Source organism: Apus apus, chromosome 12 (genome assembly GCF_020740795.1).
Source record: "Apus apus isolate bApuApu2 chromosome 12, bApuApu2.pri.cur, whole genome shotgun sequence".
NCBI classification, from domain to species: domain Eukaryota; kingdom Metazoa; phylum Chordata; class Aves; order Apodiformes; family Apodidae; genus Apus; species Apus apus.
In genome coordinates, this window is record NC_067293.1 from 20,044,745 (window position 1) to 20,058,248 (window position 13,504).

The following is a 13,504-nucleotide window of genomic DNA, read 5'->3' on the forward strand; positions in this document are numbered from 1 at the left end:
TTTTCCCAGGAGACAGAGAGAAGACATTATCCTCATCTTCCTTCCAGTCTGAGACGTCACAGTGTCTCCCCGGGCCTGCCCAGAGTGGCCAGAGCAGCCACATGGGATCTGTTCCACCATGCTTGGGCACATGCCCCTGCTTTGTCTGAGGAAGTTCATTCAGCACTTCACCACTGCTGAAAAATTGACTCTGGAGAGTAGCATCCCCTCTGTGCCCCACATGATCCTCCATGAGGCTGATCAACCCTGGAGGGTGCCCCCAGGTTCTCCTGGGGAAAGTCCATCCAGGGAGGGCAAGGAGGAGTTGTCTATCAAGGCATAGTCAGGCTCTTCCAGGGGACTGTGCCCGCTGCTCATCCTACAGAAGAAGCCATAGGCACCTTCCTCATCAGCTGAAGAACACCGAGTCAGAGGCTTGTCCCACTGGGCTGGAGATGCAGGTGGCTTCACTGGGCACTCAGTACTCCTCACCTCCACAGTCCGTGGACAGGAATCGCCACCCAATGAAGGGAAAACTGGCAATGCAAAAACATAAATCCTCAGCAAGAACCACCCAGAAGACATTTCTTTTGCTTTACCTAATTTTCCTTTCCACTCCATTTGATTAGAAAGGGAGGTAATGGTCCTTAATCCAGTCATGTCCGTACTTGGCTCACTGGAGCATCCAGACCCTGCACTGCTTGTTCCTGAGGCTGCAGCAGGTTGCACAGCTCAGAGGGCCAAACTTCCAGTTAGGTCCAGAGGTGCTTTAATTACCTGGTACACACTGGTACACAACGGCAGCAATGAGCACCAGCTGTCTGGTCTGTAGCACTTCCCTGAAGGTCATCCACTAACACACCTCCTGCAGAAGACCTGCCCTACACAGTCTCCCTGGGACCTCTGCTCGACCTGTCCCTGCCCTTGTTGTGTGTTCAGCTTTTGTCCCTTCACACCAAGAGCTCTTTTGCCCTTCCCAAGGGAGCCTGTGTCACCCTATGCTCTTCCCACTGCCAGCAGTGCAGTGCTGAGGGAAGAGATGGGATTTGCAGGGGTCTCGCAGGGACATGCATCACCCAGCTGCTGGCTGTAGTTTGTTCCAAGCAGGTGCAGACCAAGAGAAACTTCCAGGAGGAGCTGGGGCCATGCCTGCCACCCACCCAGGAGTTCAGAAGAAACTCAGAATCATAGAATGAAAACAATGGAATAATCACAGATCGATCATAGAATGGAAACAATGGCCACGGCTCTGAGACACCACAGCTGGGACAGCTCGTGTCTCCCACTGAGGATGGAACACCAGGGTGGCAGGAGCCTGCCCACCCACAGCCCTCGCTGTCCCCAGAGCTCTTATTGACATTCAGCTCCCTGGCTTCGGGCTGAGGCACAAACAGCAGCTTAGGGGACACAGGCAGCCTGGAGAGCTGGCTGTGCTGAGGTGCCAGGCACAGGGAGGCTGGGACACGCGGAACAAACCCGGCCCTGTTTGCTGCCCCATAGAGCCAACAGCCTTGAACTCTGGAACACAGGCAGGGGCTGACAAGGCTCAAGGGAAAGAACCAAGGTGGAAATAACAAAGCTCTCCTTCCCACATTGGCAAGTGCCTTTTTTTTGCAGCTTTTTATTCTCACTAGGGCTGAGAACAGAACCTAGAGATGGAAACTCAGGTTTCCTCACGCCTGTCCCAGGGACTCCCCACCCTCTAGGCACCCCCGAGCTCCCACGCACACCCCAACAAGAAACCTTCCCCCTCGTGCTCCCAGGGGCTGTGAGCACCCCAACGAGCCAACCTCTGCCCACACACCCCCAGCACCCAGCTGGGCCTCCTGGCCAACAACACATGACATGAAGATTCACCTGCCTCCAGCTCCCTCCAGCTCCCGCAGGTGTTTCACCAGGTGCCTGTCTGGAAAGCCAAAGGTCAGGAAACACAGTTCTGCTGTGCCAGCAGTCAGGTTTCTCTGGAAATCCCTCCCTGCTTATACTGGGAAAGCCCTTCCCTTGGCTGCTGCCTGCACTACTCGTGTGCCCTAACCACCACCCAGCAGCCTCTTTCACTGGCACACAAGACAAGCTACTTGGGTTACTCCAGCACAGCTCCATAAGCAAAACCATCTCAGCATTCCCAATGCACTGATACAGGATCAGTGCTAAAATGTTACACATCTAACCAGCCCTGACTCTGACTGTACAAAATTATCTTAAAATCCACTCTGTTTCCCACCCACCAATGCCTTGCCCAAGGGGAAAAGAAACCACATTGAGCAATTGCTCCACGACATGCAGAAGTGCAAGAGGATGGTCAGCTTGAGAGCATAAGCACCTTCACTGACTAATAGAAATAATCCAGAAGGTGTTAATAATTTCCTGTGCACAATTCCAAGTGAAGTCACTTTGCTGCCCATCTTGATGGGAGAAACAAAAGCCATGCTTAAAAATTTCCCCACTGGTGCAGCAAATATAACGCCTTATCAAACGAAAGTAATCTTCCAGCTCTGAATTTCATAAACATTTCAGAAAAGGCAAATCAGGTGGAGACCCTGCAGCACGGGCAGGTCAGGCACAAGGGTTGGGGCTCCCTCGGCCACGGGGGCTGCCTGGGGCTGGAAGCTCAGGGCTCTCCCCCCCCTGCCTGCGGGCAGCTGTGCTCGCTGAGCCGAGGGCAGCAAAAACCAGGCTGAGGCGTCCCAGGTCCCCTCCGGTGGAACAGAAAAAGCCAGGGGGAGGAAAGAACCGGAGAGAAAAGAACCAGGAAGACAGGAAAAGCCAAGCTCTGAGGGACTGCAAGGTCGTGCCGCCCTCTTGTGACCACCAGGACCCTGTGGCAGGGCTGGGCATGTCCCTGCTGCCACCACCGCTGCCACCCCACGGCTGCAGGGAATTGCCTCTGATTCCAGGACCCATCAGCGATGGGTTTAAGTTCTCATTCATTCCTCAGGCCACTCTCCCCCCGCGACCCCCCTCCCCACAGCCACGGGCAGCGAGAGCAGGGGCTGCCGGCACCAGCGGGGGTTTCAGGGTGACCCAGCGCTGCTGGTCACTGCCCCGGGCAGGTCCTGTGGCCCCGCAGGAGCACAGACAAGGTTCAAGCACCAGCAAAGGGATGTCCCGGCTCAGCCCCACCGGGTCCTGGTGCTCTGGGGTTCAGAGCACCGGGTGTCCAGGCAGGGAGGAGAGGTGGGCAGGGAGCTGGGGGGCTGCCACCCTTCTGCCTCACTGCTACCCCCTCCAGCATCTTTGTCCCTCCAGATCCAGAGCGTTGCTGGCACTTGGGCATCTCTCTCCTGGACCTGAAGGAAGAATTTCAGGGCCCCTTCCCAGAACAATCCCCTCCAGCGTTGCCAGCACAGGACAAGGGCTCAAAGGACACAGACCGAGTCCTTGTTCTGCTCCTGAAACAAAAAAATGCTGGCACAGCTGCCTGGAACACGGGAACATAAGATGTTTACACACTGCCACAACAGCAGCAATGCTCTTCCAGCAGAGGGAAGGACTGACACCTCACTTCTACCAGCATCTACAAACTCACTGATGCAGACACACAAACAATAGGCACGGAGCATTCAGCTGGTTTTCTGCCCCACCTTCTTTTAACCCAATCCAAACCTCCAAGCTGTAAAAAATACCTTTCTTTGCCCCAGTACTGTCAGGATCCCTTTGGATCAGTTCCATGCATCAGGAGAGGTTGGGCCAGCCAAAGGAGCTGGCTCCCATTCTGGTGGGACAGGCCACTCTGTCCCACCAACCCCGGCACACACAAAAGATTGCCCATTGCCCTTTCAGTGTGTTTTAATTTATAAACTTTAAAATTAAAGCTAATTATTTTCATTGGCATTAAAGAGATCAAAATTAAATTCAGATTCAAACCTACACAACAACTTCAGCTGATAAACAGTATTTAAAAATCTTAGTAGGAAAGAGAGCCTGGCTTATGCGTCAGAAAATCATCTGCTTTATCTACAGAAAATTTAAAACACTTCCTCGAAGGCAGGACATCTGCTCTCCACCTGGCTGCCCTTCCCTCAGCTGGCTTTAAACAAGAGGGGAGAGACTTTTTCTCCTTGGACAGCACAACTGAGTTACTATATACATTTTGGTAACAAATTAAAAATACACATGGCTGTAAGGATTCCCACCTATACCTGCTGGAGGAACGTGGTGTGGAACTGCTGCTGGAGCACCCCTTACTGACCAGGCACTCCCATGGAATCCCACCACTGTAAGGACCAACACCAACAGGAATTCTGGGCAGCCTGTGACTATCAAATAAGCTCGAGGGGTTTTACTTGCCTAAACCCAAAATTCTCCAGTCATGCTTTAACGTGTCCCTACCCAGAACTGCTCATAACACGGGTTGCAAAGTTATTTCTGCCAGGAACCAGGTGGGCTTTCACACGTGCTGGCATCAAGCAGGTCACAGACAATGGAAAGCTGAGTTCTCTCAGCAAGGTCCATCAGGCAATGAGCTACAGCAACTACAACTGCTGGCCAAGAACCTCAACATCCTCTACTCTCTGCTAGAGGAAGTAACAATTAAAAAACCCCACCATACATAAGCCATGTAACTGTGTTCAACTGGAGGCACAAACACTTGGAAAACCTGGGCTCCTACCTGCCTTCTGCCAGCTAAAACCTTAGGGCAAGTTACTTCTTTAGAGATATAAATCCACTGAAAGATTTTACAGCTTCCATGTGGAAGTAGGATTGCCATAAGTAAAAAAAAAAAAATCCAACCCAAAAAAATCACACCTTCACCATGCAACTAGTGTATTTCTGCCTACTCTTTTGGATTAAAAAGACTCCTAAAAGTGATCAGTTGAAAAGTAAATCTGGTAAATAGAAAAATAACTTTCTTCTCTCCCTTATAAGCCAAGTGCAACGTTACAGAACAAAACACCGTGAGAATTACATCGAAGTCAAAAACAAGCACAGAAAAAGCTGGAATCTTAATTACTTAATAAAATAATTTTCCTTTTTTTCAAAAAGATACTGGGTCAATTAAATGTTACTCTAACATCTTTCAGAGACAACACCTTAAGTCACAAGCCACAACAGAGACAGGATTCCGAGGATTTGTCTAAAAGTTTGGTTCAGTTCTTGTGCTGCAGTAGGAAAGATCTGGCCCAAAGAATCCCACTGTAGCCATCAACAGCTTCACCATCTACTTCCCTTGAATATTTATGTTCAGCTTCTTAAAGCTCATGTTCAAATGAATGCAGAACTGTGCACTTGAAAGAAAAACCACATTCCATATTAGTAATAATTTAATGGAAGTTTAAAAATTCCTCATTTCCATTGTGCACCCATGTATGCAAAACACTCCATCTCCTGCAGCACCTCAGAGCAGCCCAGGAGGGAGGTGGGAGGAGGGTGGCAGAACAGCCACCAGCTTCACACGCAGAAATGAGGCCCTGCAGGGAGCAAGCAACTTCTCCTTCCCTCTTTTCCACATTCCCAGAAATGCAAAAAGGTACTTTTAATCTGCACATGTAGAAATTTCCATCCCAGCTGTCAAATACTTGTAGTGTTTATAACAGGAACTGCACTTTTATCTATAAATTAGGCATATTTACACCTCAGCAGGACCATGTACATCCATTTCACATCTGTTGGCGTGACTTCAAAAGGAAACAGGATGCTCATTTTCAGGGAAAGTGACATTTGAACAGCAGCTTTTTCACCCCCATATGTTCCAAAGCTCTCCCCTTGGGTTGCTTAGTGAAAATCACAGACAACAGAAAGAATGTCTGTACAGTTTTCAAAAAGCAATTGTCCAGGTCCCTCTGTGGAAATATAAATGGCACCTGTCTCCAGGTGAGGTACACGAGTGCACCCACAGGGGACTGCAGAGGAAAGCCTTCTCCCTTTTTCTAAAAATATTAAGCAGAAAAAAACAACCCAAAAGCAAAAAAAAAACAACACAACAAAAACAAAACCACAGAAAAGTTTCTCCCATCTGAGTACAAGGAAATACAGGAATTCATATACATTTCAGTTGAAAGGCTGCCCAGGTAAACAACTCAATGACAAGTCACACACAACAGCTCAGACAGAAATTCAGCTCCTACTTCGGAGCAGCCAACACCTTCAGCATGGTTTAGTTTCCTTCATCCAGCCTGGTTTAAAACTTTTGGGCCTAAGTCCTGGTTTGGTACCTTAGCATCCAAACATCTTAGGTATCAAAACCTCCATTTACTTCAAACTTTGGGGTGTTTTTTTTACATAAACATACACTCTTCCTGGCACTCTCCAGACAATTTTCCATTCCCCATGTGCAGTGACAGCCCAGTCAAACCAGCCATGACTGCTCCTCCAGGACTTTTAACCCTCTAATTGATGGTTTCAGACAAAGATTTGAAACTCTCCAGTGTGAACACACCCTCCCTGACAGGACACATGGCTCAGTCAGTGTAGCTGTGGAGCTGGAGGCATCTGGCTGAAACACTTCCTTGACAGATGAAGGGATGAACCATGAACACACAACACGTGAGCACGAGCACAGGCAGTTCCCTTCTGCCCAGCTCCAAAATGGACCCAACTTCTTGTTTGCTGAAATCTGGTTTCAGAGTGAAAGCTCATGGTCCTCTGGTGCACGTCAGACACTTTTCACCACTCTCTAAGTGAACGAAGAACAGGAGTCAAACACATTTCTTCCCTACCCAAGACATAACAGCAATGAAGTTCTACCATTTCATAAGGCATATTTGTTGTCAGTGAGAATCCAAGCACAAGCAAGAATTCTGCCAAGTCCTGTGATCCTGTAACTTCACCTTCATCTACCCAACATCTTGAAATTCCAGGATCTCTTGCTCTATTCCTCGGGTGGAATCATCTGTCACAGCAGGCATTTTTTATTTAACACAACCAAAGTCCAGGGCTAAATAAAAAAAACCCCAACCCTCAGCAGCTGGATCTCTGCATCATTCAAAAAGAGGGACACACAAATGACCAATTTTTGCAGTTCTCTGGCTTTATCCCATAACCTGCCTTTTTACAATACCTCTCTCTATATATATAAATTAGAAAGAGATAAAGCCAATGATTAACTGCAGGGTTCATGAAAAAACTCCAGTCCGTGTTACAGTCTCTTCAGATGGAGATCACTGAGGTGTGAAGGTGAGAATCATCCAGCTGATGACAAAGTAGAAGAGGAAGATGGGGTACACGACCAGAGCCTTGCGGTTTGGGGGCTGACTGTCTGCCAGGAAAGCTGTGGAGGCTGGTGGGAAAGAAAAAATACTGGGAATGTCAGCAGCAGCAAACTCAAAGTCTAAAATTCCACTGCAGATATTAATGATTGTTAATTGGGATCTACTTTACCGTTATGTTGAAAGGGAAACCAAAGCAATCCACTGCTCAATAGCAATGGGCTATGATCACCAATTAAGACTTCCTTCAGTAATAGGAAGTTAAGTGCAGATGAACAGAAGAATTAGCATTTTCTAATAGTAATTACAACATAAATCACAGAATAAAGGACCCAGTGGAAGGGTCTTGAGGATTAAGTCCTATGGCGGGCAGCTGAGGGAGCTGGGGCTGTTTAATCTGGAGAAAAGGAGGCTGAGGGGAGACCTTATTGCTCTCTACAACTGCCTGACAGGAGGTCGTAGGGAGGCAAGTGCCGGTCTCTTCTCACCAGTAAGAGGTGATAGGATGAGAGGAAATGGCCTCAAGTTGTACCAGGGGAGGTTTAGGCTGGACATCAGGAACAATTTCTTCACAGAAAGGGTTGTCAAGCACTGGGACAAGCCATCCACAGAAGTGGAGGAGTCACCATCCCTGGATGTGTGTATGAGTCTTGTAGATGTGATTCTGAGGGACATGGTTTAGCAGTGGGCTTGGTAGAGTTAGGTTAGTGGTTGGACTTGATGCTTTTAAATATCTTTTCCAACCTAAACAATTCTATGATTCTGTTATTATTGTCCTTCTGCCAAAGGCAACTGGCCCAGGACTATGACAATCAACAGAGGCAGAGACTGAATCTCTGCCAAGACAATGACTGAAAGAACTCTTCCTGCAGTGCCTCAGCAGCCCAGGAAACACCTTCAGGTGCAACAGCCACTGGCTCTACCCCTCAGAGCACAGGCAGCTCCACCTCCTGAAGCCTGGCAGTCCCCAGCACACACAGGAGTGCCAACCCCAAGGGTACTCACCTAACGTTGACCAAGCAAACATGGCCATCACCACAATAAGGCGAATGATGAAGCTGATGGTCCCAGAGCCTGCCAGCAGCACCAGCCTGCACACCAGCATTGCCACTGTCAGTGGCAGGACACAGTAACCCAGAACACACAGGCTCTGGAAAAAAGATCTGTAAGGAGACAGAAACAGGAAAAACAAGCGGTCAGACCAAAGCACCGCAGAACCTCCCTGCAGGGGAGCAGCTTGGCTGCTCCTGCCACCACCCAGCACTCACATGGTGCCCCCGAGAAGCTTGGAGTTGAGTGTGATGACAACTGCACCAAACCAGATGATGACAAAGACCTCAGCAAACTGGGGCCCTCCATCGTCCTTGCTGTCTGCTGATCCCCCCTGCAGCATCCTATGGGAGGAAGAGACAAAAGGGGTCGTTCACCAGCAGTGAGGGGAGGTTTGGGAGACTTGGAGTAGGTCTCCAAGGAGAGAAGAGGAGCCCCAGACATTGACCCCCAGCCAGGCTGCAGACCAACTGAACTGCAGCTGTTCATTTCTAGTAGAATCTTCAGTTTTTGCATAGGAAAGGAGTTTGGGCTCAACTGAGGGCATTGCAGGCAATTTGCTTACTTGTTTTGAGGACTGTGGAAGTACACAGAGATAAAACCACAGGCAACAGATTCAAAGATGAAACTTAAAGTAGCACAAGTTTGGTAACCTCCCCAAGCAGGCAGGTTGTGCCTGAGAAAACACAAAAGCCTCAAAGAAAGCTTCTAATAACCACAGGAGAGGAGCAGCACAAAGCCTGGAGAGGTGAGCATGCATTGACTGGAGTATTTAAACTACACTGTGCACTTCTGCTAAGTTCTGAGCAACATTTTACTGGGTGGTTTGTGTACACTGAGTGCATAGGTTGACAGGTCTGACCCAAGTTTCCATCCTAGCCCAGGCAGATCTGCACACAGGCTCCAGCAGAGCACCAGAACCCCTGGGGAGCCACCATCCCCTCCCATCACCTCCTACAGCAGCCTCTCTTTTCCCAGCTCTTCTCCAGGATACACAGCACATACACTGCAGCTCTGAGACAAAGGTATTGGCCTGCAGGTTGTGGTCAGTCAGCCAAATGCACCACAAATGAGGACAAAGTGAAGTGGGAGACCTCTCCCTACAATCACTAGTAAGACAGGGCACCCACAAGAGTTCACCCTTAAATCCTACATTTAAAGAAGGCAGGTCATGATGGGCTTGAAGTGGCAGAAACACACCTTCTCATAAACCTAAGCAGGCAGCAGGAACTTGATCTCAACACACATAGTCAGGAATTTTTAATTTCTCATTTCTCCAGTGTAAAAGATCTTAAAAACCCAAATCCACCCTCTGGCAATACTTACAATGCAAGTGAGACACAAAGCACCAAAGGGCCCCAGAGATCCCCTGCAGGTAAAAGAAAAAAAAAAAACCATAAACACAATCAAGTGATGCTTCATTCCACTCTACCCAGAGTAATAAAGAACCTTTCCCAACTCCCAAAGTATCATTTTAAGAGGCCTACAGGAAAGCTGGGGGGGACTTTTGACAAGGAAATGTAGTGAAAGGACAAGGGGAAATGGATTAAAACTGGAAAAGGGAGATTTAGGTGAGACATTAGGAAGAAATTCTTCACTTTGAGGGTGGGGAGACCCTGGAACAGGTTGCCCAAGGAAGTTGTGGAAGTGTTCAAGTACAGTGTTCCCATCCCTTGAAGTGTTGCATTAGGCCAGGTAGGATGGAGCTCTGAGCAACCTGGTCTAATGGGAGGTGTCCCTGCCCATGCAGGGGGTTGGATCTAGGTGATCTTTAAGGTCCCTTCCAACGCAGACCATTCTATGATCCTATGATTTTACATATTATTCTTCCTTGTGACTCTCTATTTAGCATCTTTCACATCATATTCTAGAACAGAATCTGTGCAGATCCTGCCCACTGTTCAGGTGACCTGTGCTACACCTTCTGGCCCATGTTCCACTTTTTGGTAACAGGTTTTTCAAGTTTGCTGTTCAGGATTCTACAACAGAAAGAACGTGGAGCAGACACTGCTGAGTCCCTGCTCCCCTGAACTCTTCCTTCTCCCATGCAGGCAAAGGCAGCTGGCAAAACATCCCCTCCACAGTTTGGAAATCCTCCCGTACGTACAGTCTCTGAGGAGTGCACTGCTCTTCTTCGGGTACATGACATGGACAAACTTCTTCCCAACTGCCTTCAGATCTCTCATCTGAAACACAGAACACTTGGATTTAGCCCTTCATATAAATGACACTTCAAAACCAGAAGCAGCAAGACAGAAGCTGAGCAGTGTTTATGCTAAATCAAGATCCAACCCAAAAATGTCTGTAGTGGCCCCTGCAACACACACCACTCACTTTTTCTACCTTTCATAGAACCACAACATTTTATCCTTCAATAACACCCAATAAGCAAGAATTTGTTTGATTCTGTAGGAAAAGAAAATTAATGAAAAATCATATAACTCAGGAATGTTTTATCTCAAGCTCCCTTTGAGGCCTTTAACTTTGTGAAGATGTTTGGGTCGCAGAGAAACTTCGGGCCATAACTCAGATGTTTTTTGACCCACAAAAATACATTTTACATGGCTGGTTCTTAAAAAACACCTCCAAACTTATGAGGAAGTACCAGTCAAGCAGAGGTATGCAAACAGGCAATGTTTGCACACCAGCTGGCCAAGGACAGCAGGAAACCATGAGTTCTACCACAGGCACAGACTCACGATGGTATCCCGAACAGGCTCATCCAGTGTGGAGTAGTCTTCATCAGGAGAGTGAGATCCCACAGGAACTGTGATCTCCCCTTCCACTGGGATGTCTTCAGATATCGACACGTCTGCAAGACCTGCAAACTGAAAGGTTTTGAAAGCCTTTAGGAAGAAAGAAACACAGACCAGCTCATACTTTCCACGGGGTTCAGGATGAAAGCCACTGCTCAGAACCCACAGGCCAACAACACAGCAACGATTCAATCAGCTCACAGATGACAGGGGCGAGCAGGCGTATATAAGTAGAGCATTTCTTTTTTTCTTCAGTCACTCCCAGTAACCCGCTGGGCCCTCCCCTGCCCTGCCCGGCCAAGGCAGCGGCCGCCGAGCCGCAAGCCCCGCCGCCGCTCCGAACAGGAGAGGGGCAAGGAACAGGAGAAGGACAAGGACAAGGAGAAGGACAGGGGGAGGAACAGGGACCCACTCACCAACGGCCCCGCGCCGCTCCCCTCCGCCGCCGCCATCTTGGCTGCTCCGGCGACGTGGAGGCCACACGTCATCACCCGGCGCCGCCGCCGCGTGTCGCGCCGCCGCCGCCGCGTCCATGGCAACGCGGGCGGAGCCGCCCCCGCCCCGCCCCGCCCCGCCGGCAGGGGGAGCCCGCACCGCGCCGCGGGCACCGCGGGACCCCCCGGGACCCCCCGGGACCCCCGTGTCCCCCCCCGTGTCCCCCCCGTGTCCCCCCCCGTGTCCCCCTGTGTCCCCGCCCGGCCCCCCGGTCTCCTCAGCCGGTGCAGCCCCCCGCGCCGGCCCCTCCCGGGGGCGGTCCGAGGCGGCCGGGGCCGCGGCAGGGCCGGGCGGTGCGTCCGCCCCGCATCGCGGCGGGAGGAGCGGCGGGGCAGCCATGGGGCACCCGCCGCTGGAGTTCAGCGACTGCTACCTGGACAGCCCCGACTTCCGAGAGCGGCTGAAGTGCTACGAGCAGGAGCTGGAGCGGACCAACAAGTTCATCAAGGAGGTGATCAAGGACGGCAACGCGCTCATCGCCGCCATCCGGGGTGAGCGGGAGCGGCGGGAGCGGCGGGAGCGGCGGGAGCGGCGGGAGCGGCGGGAGCGGCGGGAGCGGCGGGAGCGGCGGGAGCGGGTGGGCGCGGCGGGAGCGGGTGGGCGCGGCGGGGCCTCGGCGGGGCTGCTCGTCCCGGGGCTGCTCGACCCGGGGCTGCTCGACCCGGGGCCGTGTCTGGAAGCCCACCCTCCGCTCGGCTCCCCCGCAGCCCCCGGCCCCGCCGCCACCGGCATCTCTCCGGTTCGGGCCCCGGCCGTGGCAGGACCCCCCTCCCCGCCCGGCCGGGGGTCCCGGCGCTGCCCGGGCAGCGCTCGGATGCCGCGGCCCGGCCGAGCGCGGCTGGCACGGCAGGGCAGCGGCTGTGCCGAGCCCCTGGAGCCCTCCCAGGCACCGCCTGCCTTTCGGGAGAATAATCCCCGTTTTGGGGAAGCTGCTCCCTGCCTTCGCTCGGCCAGCGGCCGGGCCACCCTGTCACCCTGCGGCCAGGACGGCAGGGCTCCCCAGAATCAGCCCTCAGCCCTTCTTTTGGTGTGGCTGGTTTATTCTTCTCGTAGCAATGATAATCTTTGGCAATGAAACGTCGATTTCAGTGTTGACTTCCAGGGAAGCACTTCTTCAGAAGTACTGACACCCTCGGAGGTACCTGGGCCGGGCTGTGCCATGTGAAACCATTTAACACTTTAATGACCCGGATTGTTTTGTTTTGTTCTGCTCCAAGAGCTCTAGACACCTTTCCCTGTGCTGTCTCTCCTGTCTTCTCTGCTTTCATAAACGTGCATTCAGATATGGTGAAAGGTGCCTGACAGCACAGCAGGTATCTGATCATGCACTGGTGTCCCTGCCACCTGGTTGGTTTTCAGTTGGTATTAATAGGTTTAGCTGCTGCCCTTTTGTTAAGAATAATTCAGAGCTTCCTTGTTTTCGAGCCCATGGCTGGAATAGCCTGTGTTTGCCCATCTGGAAAACAGTCAAGACAAAAGCTGGTGTGACAGAAACAGCAGACGTCACAGGGCTGTGAGCTGAAATGTGCTGCAAAGAAACCCACCACGTTTCTGCTCAGAGCAGGGCAAAAAAAACCAACCCAACCAACCAACAAAATGAAAACCAAAGCGGTTTTAACAAGGCTGTGTGTTACTGTACGTATTTTTATTTTTCTTCATGCCCTTGGTGAAAACTGTTTCCCTTTTTGGTGTTTGTAAACCCTGCGGGGAGCAGGGATGGGGGGATTTGCTGGGTCAGCAGATGCGTCCGAGTGAGACTGGCAAAGGAGGAAGGGGAGAAGGAGAAGGAAGCTGAGTCCACCCAGACAGCACAGATAACCCCCCCAGGACAGAAGAAATCCCAGATTTCTTGCCTGCAGTGTCGTGGGGGTGGGTTTGTGCTGTTTTATGAAGAGTGCAGCTAAGGCAGCAGGCAGGGGTGGCCTGGCTGAGCAGCTGCTGGGCACAGCTGGGAGGGGGCTGGGACCCCCTGGGCTCCCACCGGCTCCCGGGGCTTCACCTCCTCTCCTTTTGCTGACAGATAACTTGAAATAAAATATAGCCCTTCCCCTCTGAATCCTGAGGGTGTGGGGCTGT

The 13,504-nt window shown here is 51.2% G+C and overlaps 2 protein-coding genes across 4 annotated transcripts in view; one reads left to right on the plus strand and one right to left on the minus strand.

Annotated features, from left to right (window-relative positions):
• Nucleotides 1-5,225: 5,225 nt before the first annotated feature.
• Nucleotides 5,226-11,403, minus strand: YIPF6 (Yip1 domain family member 6). The gene is made up of 7 exons (XM_051630295.1): nt 11,350-11,403; nt 10,877-11,005; nt 10,285-10,363; nt 9,504-9,546; nt 8,396-8,521; nt 8,133-8,290; nt 5,226-7,198 (listed from the first exon to the last, which is right to left on the minus strand). The coding sequence occupies exons 1-7, from the start codon at nt 11,383-11,385 to the stop codon at nt 7,080-7,082; spliced, it is 690 nt and encodes a 229-aa protein (XP_051486255.1). The 5' UTR covers nt 11,386-11,403; the 3' UTR covers nt 5,226-7,079.
• A 321-nt stretch (nt 11,404-11,724) lies between these two features.
• OPHN1 (oligophrenin 1) overlaps nt 11,725-13,504 on the plus strand; it is a 61,846-nt gene continuing 60,066 nt past the window's right edge. Inside the window, exon 1 of one of the 3 annotated variants that reach the window (XM_051630289.1) lies at nt 11,725-11,919. In XM_051630289.1, coding sequence (XP_051486249.1) covers nt 11,766-11,919 — 154 coding nt within the window. In that variant the 5' untranslated portion in view covers nt 11,725-11,765. The remainder of the gene's footprint in view (nt 11,920-13,504) is intronic. The other 2 variants (XM_051630287.1, XM_051630288.1) reach the window with 2 other exon arrangements.

Coding starts and splice junctions, on each gene's coding strand:
- YIPF6 (XM_051630295.1), bottom strand. CDS start 11,385: ATGGCGGCGGCGGAGGGGAGCGGCGCGGGGCCGTTG. Junction 9,547..10,284: donor CAGTGCACTCCTCAGAGACT/GTACGTACGGGA, acceptor TTTTACCTGCAG/GGGATCTCTGGGGCCCTTTG. Junction 8,291..8,395: donor AAGCTTCTCGGGGGCACCAT/GTGAGTGCTGGG, acceptor GTCTCCTTACAG/ATCTTTTTTCCAGAGCCTGT.